General features: G+C 35.5%; 1 protein-coding gene across 6 annotated transcripts in view; it reads left to right on the forward strand.

Moving 5' to 3' along the window:
• Window positions 1-21,098, forward strand: part of LOC144091242 (uncharacterized) — a 52,896-nt gene that overhangs the window by 29,281 nt on the left and 2,517 nt on the right. Inside the window, exons 2-8 of one of the 6 annotated variants that reach the window (XM_077623435.1) lie at window positions 5,696-5,755; window positions 5,868-5,969; window positions 8,161-8,264; window positions 8,971-9,037; window positions 9,130-9,231; window positions 20,083-20,182; window positions 20,960-21,073. In XM_077623435.1, coding sequence (XP_077479561.1) covers window positions 5,879-5,969; window positions 8,161-8,264; window positions 8,971-9,037; window positions 9,130-9,134 — 267 coding nt within the window. In that variant the 5' untranslated portion in view covers window positions 5,696-5,755; window positions 5,868-5,878 and the 3' untranslated portion in view covers window positions 9,135-9,231; window positions 20,083-20,182; window positions 20,960-21,073. Of the gene's footprint in view, window positions 1-5,695; window positions 5,756-5,867; window positions 5,970-8,160; window positions 8,265-8,970; window positions 9,038-9,129; window positions 9,232-12,843; window positions 13,000-17,850; window positions 17,902-19,426; window positions 19,972-20,082; window positions 20,183-20,959; window positions 21,074-21,098 lie in introns of those variants that run through there. The other 5 variants (XM_077623433.1, XM_077623432.1, XM_077623431.1 and 2 more) reach the window with 5 other exon arrangements.

Here is a 21,098-nt window from a genome sequence, read left to right on the forward strand (position 1 = left end):
GAAAAAAAGCCTTACTATACTATGTCGTTTTTAAGAAAAAAAGCCTTACTATACTATGTCGTTTTTTAAGAAAAAAAGCCTTACTATACTATGTCGTTTTTTATGAAAAAAAGCCTTACTATACTATGTCATTTTTTATGAAAAAAAGCCTTACTATACTATGTCGTTTTTTAAGAAAAAAAGCCTTACTATACTATGTCGTTTTTTAGGAAAAAAAGCCTTACTATACTGTCGTTTTTTAAAGAAAAAAGCCTTACTATACTATGTCGTTTTTTAAGAAAAAAAGCCTTACTATACTATGTCGTTTTTTAAAGAAAAAAGCCTTACTATACTATGTCGTTTTTTATGGGAAAAAAAGACTTACTATACTATGTCGTTTTTAAGAAATAAAGCCTTACTATACTATGTCGTTTTTTAAGAAAAAAAGCCTTACTATACTATGTCGTTTTTTAGGAAAAAAAGCCTTACTATACTATGTGTTTTTTAGAGAAAAAATGCCTTACTATACTATGTCATTTTTTATGAAAAAAAGCCTTACTATACTATGTCGTTTTTAGAGAAAAAATGCCTTACTATACTATGTTGTTTCTTAAGAAAAAAAGCCTTACTATACTATGTCGTTTTTTTAGAAAAAAAGCCTTACTATACTATGTCGTTTTTAAGAAAAAAAAGCCTTACTATACTATGTCGTTTTTTAAGAAAAAAAGCCTTACTATACTATGTCGTTTTTTAGGAAAAAAAGCCTTACTATACTATGTGGTTTTTAGAGAAAAAATGCCTTACTATACTATGTCATTTTTTATGAAAAAAAGCCTTACTATACTATGTCGTTTTTTAAGAAAAAAAGCCTTACTATACTATGTCGTTTTTTAGGAAAAAAAGCCTTACTATACTATGTGGTTTTTAGAGAAAAAATGCCTTACTATACTATGTCATTTTTTATGAAAAAAAGCCTTACTATACTATGTCGTTTTTAGAGAAAAAATGCCTTACTATACTATGTCATTTTTTATGAAAAAAAGCCTTACTATACTATGTCGTTTTTTAAGAAAAAAAGCCTTACTATACTATGTCATTTTTTATGAAAAAAAGCCTTACTATACTATGTCGTTTTTTAAGAAAAAAAGCCTTACTATACTATGTCGTTTCTTAAGGCAAAAAGCCTTACCATACTATGTCGTATTTTAAGGAAAACAGCCTTACTATACTATGTCGTTTTTAAGGAAAAAAGCCTTACCATACTATGTCGTTTTTTAAGGAAAACAGCCTTACTATACTATGTCGTTTTTAAGGAAAAAAGCCTTACTATACTATGTCGTTTTTTAAGAAAAAAGCCTTACTATACTATGTCGTTTTTTTAAGAAAAAAAGCCTTACTATACTATGTCGTTTTTAAGAAAAAAAGCCTTACTATACTATGTCATTTTTTAAGAAAAAAAGCCTTACTATACTATGTCATTTTTTAAGAAAAAAAGCCTTACTATACTATGTCGTTTTTTTTAAGAAAAAAGCCTTACTATACTATGTCGTTTTTTAAGAAAAAAAGCCTTACTATACTATGTCGTTTTTTAAAGAAAAAAGCCTTACTATACTATGTCGTTTTTTATGGGAAAAAAAGACTTACTATACTATGTCGTTTTTAAGAAATAAAGCCTTACTATACTATGTCGTTTTTTAAGAAAAAAAGCCTTACTATACTATGTCGTTTTTTAGGAAAAAAAGCCTTACTATACTATGTGTTTTTTTAGAGAAAAAATGCCTTACTATACTATGTCATTTTTTATGAAAAAAAGCCTTACTATACTATGTCGTTTTTAGAGAAAAAAATGCCTTACTATACTATGTTGTTTCTTAAGAAAAAAGCCTTACTATACTATGTCGTTTTTTAAGAAAAAAAGCCTTACTATACTATGTCGTTTTTAAGAAAAAAAAGCCTTACTATACTATGTCGTTTTTTAAGAAAAAAAGCCTTACTATACTATGTCGTTTTTTAGGAAAAAAAGCCTTACTATACTATGTGGTTTTTAGAGAAAAAATGCCTTACTATACTATGTCATTTTTTATGAAAAAAAGCCTTACTATACTATGTCGTTTTTTAAGAAAAAAAGCCTTACTATACTATGTCGTTTTTTAGGAAAAAAAGCCTTACTATACTATGTGGTTTTTAGAGAAAAAATGCCTTACTATACTATGTCATTTTTTATGAAAAAAAGCCTTACTATACTATGTCGTTTTTAGAGAAAAAATGCCTTACTATACTATGTCATTTTTTTATGAAAAAAAGCCTTACTATACTATGTCGTTTTTTAAGAAAAAAGCCTTACTATACTATGTCATTTTTTATGAAAAAAAGCCTTACTATACTATGTCGTTTTTTAAGAAAAAAAGCCTTACTATACTATGTCGTTTCTTAAGGCAAAAAGCCTTACCATACTATGTCGTATTTTAAGGAAAACAGCCTTACTATACTATGTCGTTTTTAAGGAAAAAAGCCTTACCATACTATGTCGTTTTTTAAGGAAAACAGCCTTACTATACTATGTCATTTTTTAAGAAAAAAAGCCTTACTATACTATGTCATTTTTTAAGAAAAAAAGCCTTACTATACTATGTCGTTTTTTTTAAGAAAAAAGCCTTACTATACTATGTATTTTTTTAAGAAAAAAAGCCTTACTATACTATGTCGTTTTTTAAGAAAAAAGCCTTACTATACTATGTTGTTTCTTAAGAAAAAAAAGCCTTACTATACTATGTTGTTTCTTAAGAAAAAAAGCCTTACTATACTATGTCGTTTTTTAAGAAAAAAGCCTTACTATACTATGTCGTTTCTTAAGGAAAAAAGCCTTACTATACTATGTCATTTTTTAAGAAAAAAGCCTTACCATACTATGTCGTTTTTTAAGGAAAACAGCCTTACTATACTATGTCGTTTTTAAGGAAAAAAGCCTTACTATACTATGTCGTTTTTTTAAGAAAAAAGCCTTACTATACTATGTCATTTTTTATGGGAAAAAAACACTTACTATACTATGTCGTTTTTTATGAAAAAAACCCTTACTATACTATGTCATTTTTTATGAAAAAAAGCCTTACTATACTATGTCGTTTTTTAAGAAAAAAAGCCTTACTATACTATGTCGTTTTTTTATGGGAAAAAAATACTTACTATACTCTGTCGTTTTTTATGAAAAAAAGCCTTACTATACTATGTCGTTTTTAGAGAAAAAATGCCTTACTATACTATGTTGTTTCTTAAGAAAAAAAGCCTTACTATACTATGTCGTTTTTTAAGAAAAAATGCCTTACTATACTATGTCGTTTTTTAAGAAAAAAAGCCTTACTATACTATGTCATTTTTTAAGAAAAAAAGCCTTACTATACTATGTCGTTTTTAAGAAAAAAAAGCCTTACTATACTATGTCGTTTTTTAAGAAAAAAAGCCTTACTATACTATGTCGTTTTTAAGAAAAAAAAGCCTTACTATACTATGTCGTTTTTTTTAAGAAAAAAGCCTTACTATACTATGTCGTTTCTTAAGGAAAAAAGCCTTACCATACTATGTCGTTTTTTAAGGAAAACAGCCTTACTATACTATGTTGTTTTTAAGGAAAAAAGCCTTACTATACTATGTCGTTTTTTAAAGAAAAAAGCCTTACTATACTATGTCGTTTTTAAAGAAAAAAGCCTTACTATACTATGTCGTTTTTTATGGGAAAAAAAGACTTACTATACTATGTCGTTTTTAGAGAAAAAATGCCTTACTATACTATGTCATTTTTTTATGAAAAAAAGCCTTACTATACTATGTCGTTTTTAAGAAAAAAAAGCCTTACTATACTATGTCGTTTTTTTTAAGAAAAAAGCCTTACTATACTATGTCGTTTCTTAAGGAAAAAAGCCTTACCATACTATGTCGTTTTTTAAGGAAAACAGCCTTACTATACTATGTCGTTTCTTAAGGAAAAAAGCCTTACCATACTATGTCGTTTTTAAGGAAAAAAGCCTTACTATACTATGTCGTTTTTTTAAAGCAAAAAGCCTTACTATACTATGTCATTTTTTATGGGAAAAAAGACTTACTATACTATGTCGTTTTTTATGAAAAAAAGCCTTACTATACTATGTCGTTTTTAGAGAAAAAATGCCTTACTATACTGTCATTTTTTATGAAAAAAAAGCCTTACTATACTATGTCGTTTTTTAAGAAAAAAAGCCTTACTATACTATGTCATTTTTTAAGAAAAAAAGCCTTACTATACTATGTCGTTTTTTTTAAGAAAAAAAGCCTTACTATACTATGTCGTTTCTTAAGGAAAAAAGCCTTACCATACTATGTCGGTTTTTAAGGAAAACAGCCTTACTATACTATGTCGTTTTTAAGGAAAAAAGCCTTACTATACTATGTTGTTTTTTATGAAAAAAAGCCTTACTATACTATGTCGTTTTTAGAGAAAAAATGCCTTGCTATACTATGGGGATCTCAACACTTATTCCTTTCTTTGTGCATTATCCTAAAATAATAATAATAATAATTGAACTAAATACAAGTGTTATTTCCCTTCTGGCATTTTTTTTACTCATTTTTACTTAAAATTAATTAAAGCATCCAGTTTCCAACTCAAATATATTCCTGGAAATATCGGCTGTGGGCTGTTAAGAAATAAATTCAAGTTGAACTCTTATTAATTAGAAGCAACACTGTTTGAAATTTAGTTTTATTTAGTTTAATTTTTCTCCAATGGACCCATGGCCACAAGAAGACAAAGGACTTGGACTAAAACTCCCATTGACCTGTTTTTTTTTAGATTTATATCAAGCGAAGAGGAACTATTTTCACTGTGAGTACACTATTCAAAGTAATTACATTTTTAAATATATAAATCATATTTAGATATTAATTCATTACAGTCTTTTGACATGCTTATAGCTGTAGTATTGGTACCCGGTCGATTGGTCGCCGGTCTTTTGGTCGCGGAAGGTAAGTGATAATTACCATTTAAATCGTTGCTCAAATTCCCTAAATACAAACTGCCAATTACTATTTAGTCATACTTAATGCTTTATTAATTATTAGGCTAAAGAAAAGCTCTAAATTTCCCGGACTTTTATTGTTTTTTGTTGGAGAACTGGTTAAGACCCTGACTGATGTCGCTTCTTAAAGGGACAACGCATGTACATACAAACTCTTATACACTCATATGTCGGCTCAGTGAAACTGCTCATGGCCATTGTTGGCTTTTATTGATGCGTAGACCGTGTTGTTTTACCTTGTTTTGTCGTCGGTCTTTTGGTCGCCGGTTTTTTGGTCGCCCAGACCGCGACAACGGGCGACCAAAAGACCGGCGACCAAAAGACCGGCGACCAAGAGACGGCGACCAAAAGACCGGCGACCAATCGACCGCACACGGTAATATTTAGTAAATATACACTTGTAATTCTGCACAGGCACGAAAACATGTATTGTTGTAGTTATAATGGGGATGATCCTACTTTGCGGTTTTTCGTTTATGTCTGGTCTGCATTACCCGCGATATTCGAGGGATTACTGTAAATGTTGAAGGTCATCTGCTCTTCTAAACATGCTTTGAAAGGTCACAAAACCTTCATTTCTTTGTTCCCGATATGTTACTAAACATAACCATTACACAATGGATGCTATGACAACTGCTTTTTTCTCCTATCCCTTGTCTCAATAGTCTCGTAAATGAACGTTGCAAGCCGGCCAAACATTTCAAAGCCTCGGCCATCTTAACAAAGTAAGATGCGGTGACTCATCCCTGAAGCTTTTGGACTGGATTCTTTACAAATACCGACGGAGGCCATTGAGCTTTTCCTTCCATCCTTTTTTTTTCCCTTTTGCCTTTGCAGTCTTTGGCGTAATGGCATCATCCTCTCACAGCTCCAGCGGCCTTGCGCAGCAGGTTACACAAGATGACAACTCTGCGAACAGATTTGACAAGCGTCATGGCCGTGAGTCTCCGCACCGTCACCAAATGATTTTTCTCTTATTTATTTATCAGTCGCGTCTGTGCTCAAAACATGTCACACAGTACACACTCATTTCATCTATCTTTACAAAGCTGTATTATATTTCTCTCCCCACTTTTAATCCTTATTTAAAAAACCCTCTTTACAATTATTCTAGATTCGTACAGTGGATATCTCATATTTAAAATGCTATTTAAGGATCTCATATTTAAAATTCCTTGAATCGCTTGTTTTGAGGAATTAATGACAATGATTGAAGGATTTTTCTTACATTAATTTTTGTTTGATTGCAATGTTAAGAGGTTCCCGTTCCGTTTTTTTATTTAAATAAGCCAATCAGTTGCGAAATTTGATGATTTTTTTATGCCATGTGAGTTGTGGGCTTTTGAAAATGACGCATTCCATTTTGCCATCTGGCCAAATGATCCACACGAGAGCTCCGACCGATATGGATGCAGTCGAGCCAGTCCACGTGCACTGATGACTGCAAAGATTTTATCTTTACGGACTACTGTTGCCTTTAGCAATCTGAAAGGTTACCAACACTTTTTTTTTAATGCTTTCCAATGGATGGCATTTTAATTTGCATGTAACTCCAATTCACATCTGCCCGCTCAATTTAACCATCCATATTCACTGCGAGAACAGATGTCTTTAATAGAGCTACAATTCAACTTATAACAGCTAACATTTGGCGCCACTTTTGAGAATGTTGGTGTTAAAATAAGTATGCAAATTTTCCCTTCGCTAATTTCATTACATTTTCAGTCTGATTCTGTAGACCAGGGGTGTCAGACTTGGGTTGGTTCGCGGGCCGCGTTAACGTCAACTCGATTTCATGTGGGCCGGACCATTTTAGATATAATATTTAGAATTTCTTTTTTATAAATGGATTAAAAGAATTGGATTAAAAGCCCTGAATATTCATTTTTTAATAGATCTAAAACAATGTTTATTTTAGCTTTTTTTATATATTTTTAGATTTTACAAAATGATTTTTGAACTAAAAACACAGAAAAAATGGATTAAAAAATTTACAATTATTGATTTAAAAGGCGGAAAATCAGGAAATTTAATATACATCTATACTCTTCATTTTAATTTGATCCTAAAACAGAAAGTCACCACTCATGATTTACTTTGACACGTGCTGTAGACCTAAAGAAATACATTGCCGCTAACTAAGTATTTTTTTCCCACAAATTATTGAATTACAAAAAAAACGGATCAACATACAAAATTCATCATTACTTATGAATTTATCTTATTCTGTTCATACTGACCTTTTGTGAAGGCTACAATGTAAATAAATAAATACTTCCAAAATCCTAATTATAAACTGTAAATCATGACCTACATTTTTAATCAAGGCTCTATTCCAAACACACATTATTTAAAACCTTAATTTCCAATGCTTTCAACAATCAAATCCTTGCTTAAATTACATGTATATAAGCACGGGTCACTGTATTCAACTGTTTTGATTACAGTGATGCAGTGCGTGGTGGCCTTGAAAAAAAAATGACTTTGTGAGTCATGTTTGTGTGAAAAAAAATTCTCGTTCAAGCACACGAGCTCGAAAAGAAAAAAAACCATAAATCACAAAACAAAGACTCAAAAGCCACGGACGGACGGACACCCCAAGCCGCAAATCCCCTAGATGCCACATGACTACACGTATCCCATAATCTGGATCCACGTAACGTAAAAAAAAATAACCTCCGAGCGGTACAGACTCCCAAAAATAGACTTTATCCATCCTCTCATGGGAGATAAGGGGAAGTCCGTATCTACAGTATTTTCTAAACGAGTTGTGATATATTTAAAACGTCTAATCCATGAGAATCATTTTTCCCCCTTTGAGACGTTGGAAGAAAATGAGCAGCAAATGGCGCAATAACCAACTGAACACGTGTACGGTTCAGACTGTTGGATTCAATTCAACACGAATTGGTTTAAATGAAGGCTGAGAGAATAGGTGCTTATTTTACTGCCAAGCCGAGATAACAAAAGCAAATCTCAACCCACAGCCCGAGTAGAAAATCAAAATCCCTTCCATCGGCTGTGCAATCAAGCGAAAGCGATAAACTCACCATGTCTGGGACGTCGTCATGTGTCGTCCTTTGCTGGTTGCTTCATTAATAATGTGTATTTATTTTTATTTTTTTTGCAGGTACATGTGCACATGCATGGCTTTGGTCCAAGCAGCTTTCACGGCCCGTTGAAAGACAATGCGAGGAAGCCCTAAAGCTAGAACAAACACATTTTGAATTCATGGTTCGTGAAATGAAAAACGCGGTTCAAGACAAACGTGTCTAATTGATTCATAAAAGTATTTACGGGAGAAATGTGGTACATTTGTCAAGAGCAAATAGGGTTATCTGAAAAGTAGTCGACTGGCATATACGATGGCGGTTTTTGTGATTTGAGGGAAGACTGAGTAAAATGACATTTATTTTTAAAGTTTAATGTAATCTGGTTTAATTTGTGATTGTTTTTCTTATACTTTCTTGTACTTTCTTCTTATAATACAATATGGACACCTAATCTAAAAAGTAGCCTGTACAATGTTGGTTTTCATGCTTTTGGGGAAGTACGATAGTGTAAAACACGTGTCAAAGTGCCGGCCCGGGGGCCAAATATAGCCCGCCGCAGCATTTTGTGTGGCCCGGGAAAGTAAATGATGAGTGTCGACTTTCTGTTTTAGGATCAAATTAAAATGAAGAGTATTGATGTATATTCAATTTCCTGATTTTCCCCCTTTTAAATCAATAATTGTCATTTTTTAATCATTTTTTTCTGTTTTTAGTTCAAAAATCCTTTTGTAAAATCTAAAAAAATATATAAAAAGCTAAAATTAACATTGTTTTAGATCTATAAAAATAACTGAATATTCAGGGCTTTTAATCCAGTTATTTTAATCCATTTGCTTTATTTTTCCTTTTTTTAATTTATTTTTAATGTTATCCATTTTTTTTTACAGGCTAATAAACTGCATGCCTTTTGGTGTGAATATTCTTATAATACAATATGGACACCTAATCTGAAAAGTAAGTACCCGTGCTTTTGGGGAAGTCCAAGCAAAATTATTATTATTATTTTTAATGTTATAAATTCAATTATTATTATTATTATTTTACAGGCTAATGAACTGCATGCATTTTTGTGTGAATATCCTTCTAATACAATTTGGACAATATGGACACCTGAACTGTTTGTTAGGCCAACCAGACTCAACTTTAAGGTAAGTGACCCCATCCACTCCATATAAAGATTTACTTACCATTAGTACAACCATGTTTTAACATGTGTTTTGTCATGGATTTAAAGGAAAATTACATTCCCCTTTGTCCATTTGCTGGTTAAAAATGAAAAGGGAAAAAAGCGTGCAGGAGGGTTTTTGTTTTTCTTTCTTTTGCCTTTGGCGCCGACGATAAAACTGCCTTCAGACACGATATAGCGAAACATTACGTGACATGAAGGTGACCCAGAATTCAGCTTCACTGGAAATATAGAGGTAAAAAGCTAAATTTAACATTGGAGGGTTAATTATATCGAAGAGAAAATGTTTAAGGACGGCAAAAAAAGCAAGTCTCGAGCATAATACGATTATTTGTTAATATTAGAACAACTTTTCTAATTTCAAGTAGGAGTGCAGGATTAAAATCGTGAATATTTGGGCCAGGGTTTGGGACCGTTGGTGTAGTGTTCTGCCACACCTGCCACATTCCAATCAGACTAGATCAGACTGGTCAATTCCATTTGCAAGGTCTTTGTAAAGGTCACGGCCTGTCCTTGAGCTTCCATTTCCTGGATGGGGTCGGAATGGAGATCAGGCCTTTTTAAAGTCGCCTTCCTTTTCTGCCTGTAGACGTAATGTCATTATGAAAATGTATTAGCTAGATCCCCATCCCCGCCTCTCATTTTCATTTGTTCACCTCCGTGCATCTATAAGAGGCCATTAAAAATCCATTAAAGGACATTCTCCGATGAGAATACCGTACAAATGACTTTACTTTGTCTCTAAACAAATGGCCTACTATTGGTTTCCATTGGAAACAAAGACTCAGACTTTGTTGATTGACTTGTTTTTGGGATGTGGGAGGAAACCGGAGTACCTGGAGAAAACCCACGCATCCCGGGAAGAACGGTACTCGGACGTGTCGTCGAAAGACGTTCGGTCGACCGGACGTTTGGTCGAACGGACGTTTGGTCGAACGGACGTTTGGTCGACCGGACGTTTGGTCGACCGGACGTTTGGTCGCCGGGTTGTTACTGTTGAAACCTGCTCTCAAAATTATAATCATGAGAAAAAGAGAGTGAGTTTAATATCTAAATATCTAATATCAAAATATCAACAGTAAACTCTGTCATAATTTGACAGCAAGCGAACCCGGCGACCAAACGTCCGTTCTACCAAACGTCCGTTCTACCAAACGTCCGTTCTACCAAACGACTTTCGACCAAACGTCCGGTCACGGCAAACTCCACACAGTGAGGACCCACCTAGGATCGACCCCTCGACCCCAAAACTGTGAGTCCAAGGCCGTACCACCCACAGTAATATTAAACAAATTCCAATCTTTCCATGGTGGTTATTGCAAAAGTTAACCCATATCTGGTAAGGATACTTCAATACTTCTCGTTCTTGCAAAAACGACTGCACAAAAAAATCATGTTTTAATTTAAGCAAAATTATAGTTATTACACACTATTGAATGGACAGCTGCATTCAGATGAAACATTCTGTAGCGGCTGTCGCAGTTTGGAAGAGAAATTGTTTCTTGCTGTGGCTCTCGACTAATTTGTTCTTTAAGTAGCTCCACTGCTGCATGCGCCCTTTCCTCAAGCCTCCTAATTAGGCTGCTGTAATAACTGCTTAGCTCAAACTTTCTTCCATTGTCTCCTGAATTAGTCAGACTTAATGGTAGTCCCTGCAAAGGACACACATTCATAGAATTTGACTCGTCTGACGATGTTTCTTGACATTGACGATTCATAAATACAGAATCTCTTGAATGGTTAACAGGAAACTTGAAAAAAATACAAGACTGAAGTAGATAGACCACGTAATAATACACCAATGTCTATTTTTTTTCTGCAGAAAGCTCAAAGAATATAATTAGAATCAAATGACATCAAAGTGGATCGACCTGATACCACCCCAAACCTCCCAAAGGTTTTTTTGGAAATGACTTTCTTTAGCCTCGTGATTTTGTTTGGCATCGCAGGCCTGCTTTGGCGCGAATTTGATGGATTAAAAAGCATTTGTTTGAACGCTAAGGTCAAAGCAATCTTCCAATTGCGGGACGGTGACCCTGACCTTCTATTCTGGAATGGTTCTTTGGTGGAATAAGGTGTTTTCACACTGCCAGTTCTTAATTCTCTCCGTCACGACTCCAGTCCTCCCGTTACGATCTACAACGTTCCGTAAACTATATTTTTGGTACAATATCAATAATTATGGATCTGTGCGAGACTTGATACTTCATTTTTGAATACTCTTTAACAAGATTCTGTCATTTAATTAGTGTGTAAAAATCCATATTCGAGTACGAAACTGAATTAATTTGCTCTCTGCGACATTTTCCGAGCATCAATTTAGCATAAATACGCAGACGCCGAGTAAAATAAGAGAAAATCAAAGCGCTCAAGATTAATAACTTTTTACGAGAAATGCATAAAATGGATACCTTCCTTTTTCTTTCTTTCTAATTGTCTATTATTATGAAACACTGATTTACAGTAGTAGTTTAAAACAAAAACAAAACTAAAATCTCATCAAGTCCTATTTTTTTTTCAATATTTAAAGGCAGCTTCCCTGCATTGTTTTAAGTCTGGCACCGCGCAGCTCATATTTAAACTAAAATTAAAGTTTTATAACACACATCTGTCGCTAAACTACTTTCATTGTCGTCGTCATCATGCATGAAAGAATATTGCCGCGGGGCTTTTTGCTATTCAACTAAACTGGAAAAGTTACCTAGTCTTTCCAATTGGCCAACAGAATGCATGTGATTTACTTTCTCCAAAGTCGCACCATCAAACCAGCAGGTAAATTAAACATGATTTAATACTGATATTGTAATAGAGTCAAGAAGTGTGAACATAAACAATTTGAACAACTCAAGCGTCTGACTGTCGTATGCAGCTGAGGCCCAAAAAATAAAAAATAAAATATAGGCAGATGTTCTACAAAATGTGTTTATCAGTTACTTTTAACAAATCCTTGTAAAAAGTAAGGAAATATTTGTATTTATGTTTGAATGACTCAATCTTATGAGTATGTAGGAACACTATTAATTGCATAGAACATTGGAAGACAAAATAAAACCGATTACTTCTACAAATAGACAAAAAATAGATTATATTAGAAATTTATAATAGTCAAATAGTACAATTTTATATATGGCATATCTCGCTTGATTTGTTCTATCAAATCTAGAATGACAACGTTATGCATGTTGCATTATGAAAATGGTGGGGAATATGTTCAACTCAGTAGCAATGAATAAATGTATGTCTTATAACTTTTTCACAGGTCGTTTTAGAGCTTAAAAGGGGCCTCAGGTCAAAATTGTTCATTCCATTTTTCTCGGCTAAACTTCCTCGAAGCATGCTAGCAAGTATTATAGAGCTATTGGGTCCAAATGACATTACAGTGGTACCTCGATATACGATCGTAATCCGTTCCGAGGGGGAGGTGTTCGGGGGGACTTTATCCATGGCAACAACGCACTCGTAAACGAACAAACAAATTTAAATTAACTTGGATAAATATATACAGACACTCAACATTTAATGTAACCTCATACAAAACTGAATTCTAATTTTGGTTTAATCTTTTTTACCTTAGTTCTATGGGTTGACCCCACCCGGACGTTCCGCCGGAGTCTTCAAAACGAGCACACCAAGAGTTGTTTGGAACTTGCCGCTTCCCCCGTGTCTGATTACCGAGTGTATTCCAGATCTTTTCTTTGCAAAACTCTGCCGATCCATTGTTGTTTACCTGGTATGTAAATGTAGACCAACATGGGGGAAAAAAACGGGTGTGGAAATGCAAAGTCCGCCCAGTGCTCGTAGATATATTTTATAAACGAATGAGATGCAAAAAAGACAGTGCCATGGCCACCTGGCTTGGTCGCATCACGAAATTTTGATCGTATCTCAGGCGAATTATCCGATCGAAATTTCCGTCGTACCACGACCATGTCGTACGACGAGCTGTCGTATCGCGAGGTACCACTGTACTCTTCTAGTAAAAGTCGACATTTTACAGTTTTAGAAGCGCATTGCTAGTACGGGGCTTATGGAATTCCGTCAGTTGGATAAATCGTTATTTTTCGTTTCCTGGCGCCTAAATATAAACATGAATGGTAGGTTTGCGTTATAAGTGTCATCCAGGTGGGAGAACATTTGCACACGGTGTAAACGCTGTGTCACAGGTGTGGACCCCCTTGCAGCCCGCAGGGTTGTTCTGCCTGTCAGGCAGGTTTAGTTCATAGTTTAGTTTTAGTTCCAAGGTCGAAACAGCTCGCTTTCAGATCTGCTTTTTAGTCAGCTACAAATCTCCGCCATTAGAAAGAAAAGTTCTCAATTCAGTTTGTAGGGTGTGTCGGGGTCAGGTGGGAGTTACGTGGGTTTCAACTAAAAATCGTAGTCCAAAAGATTTTGAGAATACGAACTAATAACGAAATCGGCAGATTGCCCAAATTTTGTGACTCAGATTCCTATGCAAAAGTATGTAATTGGGACATCCCTAGTTGCAATATGGAATACAGGACATTACGATGTGATATCTTGTGGCAGATATCGGGAAATCAAACGTTTTAGAACATGAACGAAGCTCCAATAAATTGTATTGATTGAGAATAATGACAATGAAAACGTTCAATTCAATTGACAGGGAAAAATGTACATTGACAAAGGAATAATCTCAACAAATTCTTTTTAAAATCCAAAATCATACCTGCCATTGTCCCTCGATTTTCCCCCAAAAATGACAAGGTCGCAGATAATTGGCTTTGCTTTTTTTCTTTGACGTCCCTTGTCTCCCCTGAGTGATAAAAGTACATCGCGTGGAATCTGAGTGTGGAATCAGAGCCGCCACAGCAGTGGATGTTGCATAATTCAGCAGGGTCTCATTAAAGTCCCTGGCCATGATCCATGACTTTGAATAGGAGGCTTTTGAGTGGCACATCTATTGCCAGCTTGCTAACTCCAAGCTCTATATTAAAAGCAGCTCCAACTCCTAACGACGGAATGATCACATTCCTCAAATTCAGTTGCGCCGTCAACCGGCTTGATTCCGATTCAAACATCGAATCAGACGACTCAATAAAGTCTACGCCAAGGGTGTCAGACTCGGGTTGGTTCGCGGGCCGCATTAACGTCAACTCGATTTCATGTGGGCCGGACCATTTTAGATATAATATTTAGATATTTTTTTAATAAATTGATTAAAAGAACTGGATTAAAAGCCCTGAATATTCCGTTTGTATAGATCTAAAACAATGTTTATTTTAGCTTTTTTTAAATACATATATTTTTAGATTTTACAAAATGATTTTTTTTATAAATGGATTAAAAGAACTGGATCAAAAGCCCTAAATATTCAATTTTTTATAGATCTAAAACAATTTTTATTTGAGCTTTTTTTTTCTTAGTAAAGGAAAATCTCTTTTAATCATTATGTTCCATATTATAGTGAAAAACAGAAAATATTTGTATATATTTTTAGATTTTACAAAATGATTTTTGAACTAAAAACAGGAAAAAAATGATTAAAAAATTACAATTTTTGATTTAAAAGGGGGAAAATCAGGAAATATAATACACATCTGTAATCTTCATTTTAATTTGATCCTAAAACAGAACGTCGGCACTCATGATTTACTTTCCCGGGTCGCACAAAATGATGTGGCGGGCCAGATTTAGCCCCCGGGCCGCCACTTTGACACCTGTGGTCTACGCTATACGGCAAAAATAGTTGTTGCGAATACTAAAATATGATTTCCTGAAACACGCATTTGATTCCTAAAGATTCCACGCAAAGAAATAGATTGAAAAGACTCAGGCTTTTGTGGCATCTTCATTTTAAAAGTGAAAAAATTGACATGAACGGAAATAGAAAACAACATTGACCGTATAGCAAAACGTGAGTTAATACTTGGTGGGCAAAGCTTTGTTGACAAGCGCAACAATCCGACATTTCTTGGAGTTGCTCACTAGGTCGTCAAACACGTGGAGAGAAATTTTCGTTCTCTCTTCACCGAAGATAATCTCCAAAGCCTTGGAGGTGTTGAGCCTGGCATTTGGACACTCGGAGCTTCGGTTCTTGCCATTGATTTTCCATAGGATTAAGGTCAAAAGAATTCCGTTTCCGTTTCTTTTAGGAAGCCACTCAGTGACAAAATTGCATGCGTTTGCCTTACTTGCATCTGGCAAAATATAAGACGAATGGTCTTTCCGATCAAAGAGAAAAATCTGACCAACTTTCAAAGAGAAAATGAGTCAATCAACAATAGAAATGTGTCAAATCTCAAACAACTGCGTACGCCTGGAATAGGCTTAAGTGGTATGGAAAATAGATGAACGAAAAAAGCCACTTCTAATAGACTCCAGGAAATACTCGTTTAGAGAGGATACCCTTCAGTGAGTAGAAATAGAGAAAAGAACTATGAGTCAGAAGGAGATCTGTTTCCCAAGCAAGGAAGCTGTTATTTCTATGTCACCCTTCATTACTCCCCGAGTGAGCTGTCACGGTAGTCTACCTGGCACCTGGCCCCCATGGACCTCTCCTTTGGAGACGTCAAGAGATGTTAAGGATCAAGACTGACTCATTGGCTTGGATGTTTTCTTTCCAACAAGTGTCTCAAACTACAGATAGAATGGATATCCAGTGAGATGAATCATGTTGGGATGACGGCCAAATTTTTGGTTTCTTCCGTCCAAATGGCGCAAAGACTGTAAATCGCTGGGGAATTCCTGACTTATGTAGCCGTTATAGATAAAAATGTAATAAAGTAGGCCTGATTCGTTCTCACGAAAGAGATGTTATATTCCGACTTAATACATATATACGGTGCCCGGACAGTTCGTCGCCGGACACTTCGTCGCCAGACAGTTCGTCGACCGGACATTTCGTCGACGGACAATTCGTCGCCAGACAGTTATAATAACAGACGAACTTAGGGTTTTGTTAAGAGGGGAGAGATTTGTTTTAGTCGAAGAGGAAGATATCGTTTTAATGGCAACTGACACTAATCTCGATTTATTGGCAAAAAGTATGCACTGGTATAGAGTTGATGGTTGTCAGGTGCACTATCGAACGTACCGTCGCAAAACCAGTGCATACTTTTTGCCAATAAATCGAGATTAGTGTCAGTTGCCATTAAAACGATATCTTCCTCTTCGACTAAAACAAATTTCTCCCCTCTTAACGAAACCCTAAGTTCGTCTGTTATTATAACTGTCTGGCGACGAAGTGTCCGGCGACGAATTGTCCGTCGACGAAATGTCTGGTCACGCATATATACACACCAAACACATCTAGCCCAAGATGTTTTAGGTTCGCGATGGCCAGAAATTCAGTGACATCTGAGCTCCTGGCAATTTAACATATCGCGTACTGCTACGTAGACAAGAACACCTCCGAACAGTCACTGTTGACTCATTGGCCGACTCATGGATGCATGTGAGCCGTACCTTAAGTAATCTCTAGGAAAAGCCGCAAGCGTGGCCGCGGGCCAATTGCCCGCCTGCCATATAGTCCGAGCTTCTCGCACAAAAGCAGCGAGTGCTGTAATAACATCCGCCATAATGAGAGTGCTCGGAAAGGTGGGATGACATACGCTGGCTGACGACCACATGCGGTCTGCTTCCAAAAGGACTTTCTTGCTAGATAATCTAGAACCCACAGGCAAGGTGGTCAAAGAGACAACCCAGGGATTGGTGATTTCCTTAATCAGGGCCATGGGAATTGAAAATAGTCGATTTGGAAGAAATTGATTGTCTTTTTATGCAAATATTGGAACCAGCCAGATGTCAAAAATCATATTTTGTAGTGCGGAAAGAGAATTTTCTGATTTTGTGACCCTTTTTCCTAGCGGCATTTAACAGCGATGCGCACAAAAATAATGTTCAATATCTGTATGGTATATTCTAATTGTTTAATCTCACGCTTTTGAAATAGTTAGCTTTTTTCAATCTGTATTTCTTGTAAGGACAATTTTAAAAAACACAAACAGGACAACTAGCACGCTAATTTCAAAATAATGGAACTTTTTGACAACGTGAAAAATGACAAACTTATTTGGACGTTGCGTTTCGAAATAAGTCGTCACGGTAAATTAAAGCGGAGAGCCAAAAACTAAAATTTTCATTTTCATTCTTGTAGAATTTAATTTTTATTTTCCTAATTTTGATACAAAATGCGTATTACTAATTTGGTAAACACTTCCGTAGTAAAATACGAAAGATTCGTAGTATTTGGCAGCTCTGTTAAATGCAGACTTTTCCAAAAATGAGTCAACTTTCACAGAAAGTCGAATACGTCCGTTTTTGTCTATGAAAGGATATTTTCACCTTTCATGCCTGCTTTCCGTAATTCGAAGAGACAGGTGAAGACATACACGGACTTTTAGCCCAAGGTGTATGAATTCAATAGTAAAACAGGGTTTGACATTAGTTTGAGCATCACTGATCGCGTACACTTTGACATTTGGTGTGCTAGAAAATACCCCGCAGTTATTCCGAAAACCACAATTTGTCTATAAATGTAATTCGCACAGCTGTAAATAGAATAAAATTGGTGTGAAGTTTTACAACAGCTGCACTTGTTGAATATGTTTTCCCTCCACAGATGGCAAATTATCTGTCTTGTTTTGGTGGCTTCACTAAGGGCGAATTTTTAGTAAGTCACGTGGTCAAGTCCTTTTTGTCGGAGCTGTCCGTGACCTTAGTTTGTGCGTGAAAGCATTTTAGTTGAGCTCTTTTGATATGGAGATTAATCATGGCCATAACTATTGAATGCAAAAAAAATAGAGGGAAACATGAAACTGAAAGTTAAAGGTTTGTTCTTGAACTCCAAGTCACTCCAAAAACTTTCCGCTTTCAGATCTTATTGTTGCCAATTCAGAACTTTTTCACATTCCGATTTTTTTGTGCTGTGATGCTCGAAATAGTAGCCCATTAGAGTTTACAATTCAATCGTTAATTGTGTGCTTTCATGTGTAGAAATCGACCGTGCACGTTTATTATTCGGCTGTAAATGGCGCTTTCGAGGCTATTTTTTTTTTCTTCGTATATCGATTTACGTAGAGTTGGAAACAGCTTTAAAAAAAGTATGAAACGACTTTGCATTTGATTGATGGATTTACAATGGAGAATATAACCCCTAAAATCCATTTAAAACAAGCAATAAACGTCAAATTATCCTCAAACTTATGCCAGTGCATGTGAAAAATAAGTGACTTAGTTTATAGTAAGGATGGAGAGAGAAGTCAGAGGAGGAACACGGGCAGGGGAAGTGTGACCCCTGCTGAAGTCACCATGCTACTACAGAACTGCAGAAGAAGTGGATTTAAGAAGTGGATTTAAGGAGTGGAATACTGTTTGCCAGTCCCTCAAAAGATGACAAGAAAATACAAGCCCTTTCCATGGAAAGCTAGTTTCTCTTGGACCACCACCGAGAAGAAACAAAACTATTTTGAAAGCACGTCAACAACTCTCCCGCTGTTTTGGAACAACATCAACAGAGTACAAAGAACTCTCATTCATAGTCAGGAGCAAACAGTACGAGCATTTCAAAGAATAGTCAGGATATGGCAAGCTGACAGAGCGTTTTTAGCTGGCACCAAATACGAAAAAAGGATGCTAACGGTATGCAACAGGACATTTTGCCTGGCTTTAAAAGGGATCACCAATCGCCGATGTTGGCTCCCGATCAAACGCCACCTACTGCATATGACAACAACCATAAGATTTGAAATATGACTGATCTTCTTCACAGTTCAAAAAAAACATTATACAACCAGTCTGCACATTGTCATTAAGACGTGAATAAAACATCAAATTCAGCAAGTATCAAATCCTCTTTGAAATGATATACATTTCTAAAACAACAATAATTACAGCTTCCCACTATTTTACTCACACTATTTGATGATATTAAATATATTCTTGCTATTTTTAATTTAGCTTCGAGCCTCAGAATATGAAATGTAGGGCCACATTTCGGTCACGACTTCTCCTGGCTACAAACAATTGTAGAATTAAAATCAGACAACACTGGAACACTGCCACTTAAAAAAAGTTCAAAAAGTGAGAAGGAAACATTTGGAACAGAATACAGAAAGAAGCCCACCACCCGCAGGGACAATGTTCTGCTTCGGGCCGTTCGTTTTGACATTCCTATGACAGGATTTCTGCATTTGCAGAATTAGAAAAGCCGTCCAAGGAACCCTACCCCCAAGAAAAATGCAAATGTGGCTCGCAAGAAGTTGAGAAAGGCCCACGGACTATCAAAATCAGCCACTGAGATGAGCAGTGTGGGAGGACAGAGTTTGCTAAAGAAGAGAGAAGCACCGCAAGCTGCAATCTCGAACATGTTGCCTTCTCAATGTCTGTGATGTTAAGAAATTCAAGCATCATAACCGAGAAGCGTGTGAGCGACATGACATTGGTTCCACTCATGCAGTATTTAGCACTTAATGGATTTTGGAAGTCAACAACAATGCCTGAAACGAAGAAAATACGGATGAGTCATACAGTAAAAAAAAAAAGAAAAGTTGCAGTATTGTAGTGTCTCTAAAAGCAAGCAGGGAAAACTCATGGTTTCCTTTGAATATTAAACATCATGGAAGCGCTAAATGCACACAAGATGCAAGAAGAAGCTCCACATAACTCAGAAGAACGTCCCCATAACCCAGGGTTGGGCTAACTTTTCGGCCCGGGGGCCACATTGACTTTAAAAATTTGACAGGTGGGTAATTTGGACAACGTCGGCGGGCCGGATTAAAAGGCCTAATGGCCCTAAATGGCCCGCGGGCCGTAGTTTGCCCATTTCTGCCATAACCCATACAAATGTTTTTAGGAGGACAGATGTGCCGTATTTTGCTCTCGACTTCGACTTCAACACCCAAAAGCAACAGTGAATAACAACGCTGTCTACTTTCACGCCAAATCTGCCACAGGTAAGCAAACTAAAACGGCTTTTCAACAAAAAAAACAATATTTTTGGTTGAATATTAACAACACAAATCTCCTTTAAAGTCAGTATTGTCTTATTAATCAATGTCAATGTCTAACCTACTTTCCCATATTGTACCTATCTCACCCATTTTAAGCCCAAGGGACTCCTCCCCTTTTGAATAAATACAAAACCAGTCTGAAATCTGACCAAAATTTGAAATATTTATTTCATAATGGACCTTATTTTGAAATAGTCGATTAGACAAAAATGCACAGAGTGACATACAGATTTTTCCAGGATTTACTGTTAGGAAGTGAAATATCAATAGCTGCATGCATTGGGTTGTTATTGTCCAGGATTTAATATTGCAAAAAGTCGACTGTGTTTTTGCAGTAACACACACCAGCAAAAAAAGACAGACATTGAAAAATCCATAACTGACGTTTTTTTTTTTTAATTCAGTTGGGCCTGCTGCATAGATTGGATAACTTTATTCATCCCATATTCGGGAAATTCCGTAGATGCTGCAAAGATTTATTTAATTTTTTAAAAATGAACCTTTAGAAACGTTTAATGTCTTATACCAAAATGAAACTGCTTACACAGTAAATGGCAGCTTTGATTGTGGCATTGAATTTGTATCCTGATTTAAATGGAATTACGTTTAGAAGCGATAAAATGAAATGAGAATTTTCTAAATGACTCTAATTTAAATGCATTGAAAACTATTAAAATGTGTGATTAAGATGAAATGCAAAAGCTAACCATGTGATTCCAGGTCCATACATATTGGAACATCGAAAACATGACTTTTGGCTTTAAACGCCACCGCAACAGGTTTGAAATTAAATCATCAAGATGGACTTCATCTACAGCGTCTACATTTTAATTTGTGAGTATTAACATCCAATCATTTA

The sequence above is a fragment of the Stigmatopora argus genome, chromosome 16, assembly GCF_051989625.1.
Source record: "Stigmatopora argus isolate UIUO_Sarg chromosome 16, RoL_Sarg_1.0, whole genome shotgun sequence".
NCBI classification, from domain to species: domain Eukaryota; kingdom Metazoa; phylum Chordata; class Actinopteri; order Syngnathiformes; family Syngnathidae; genus Stigmatopora; species Stigmatopora argus.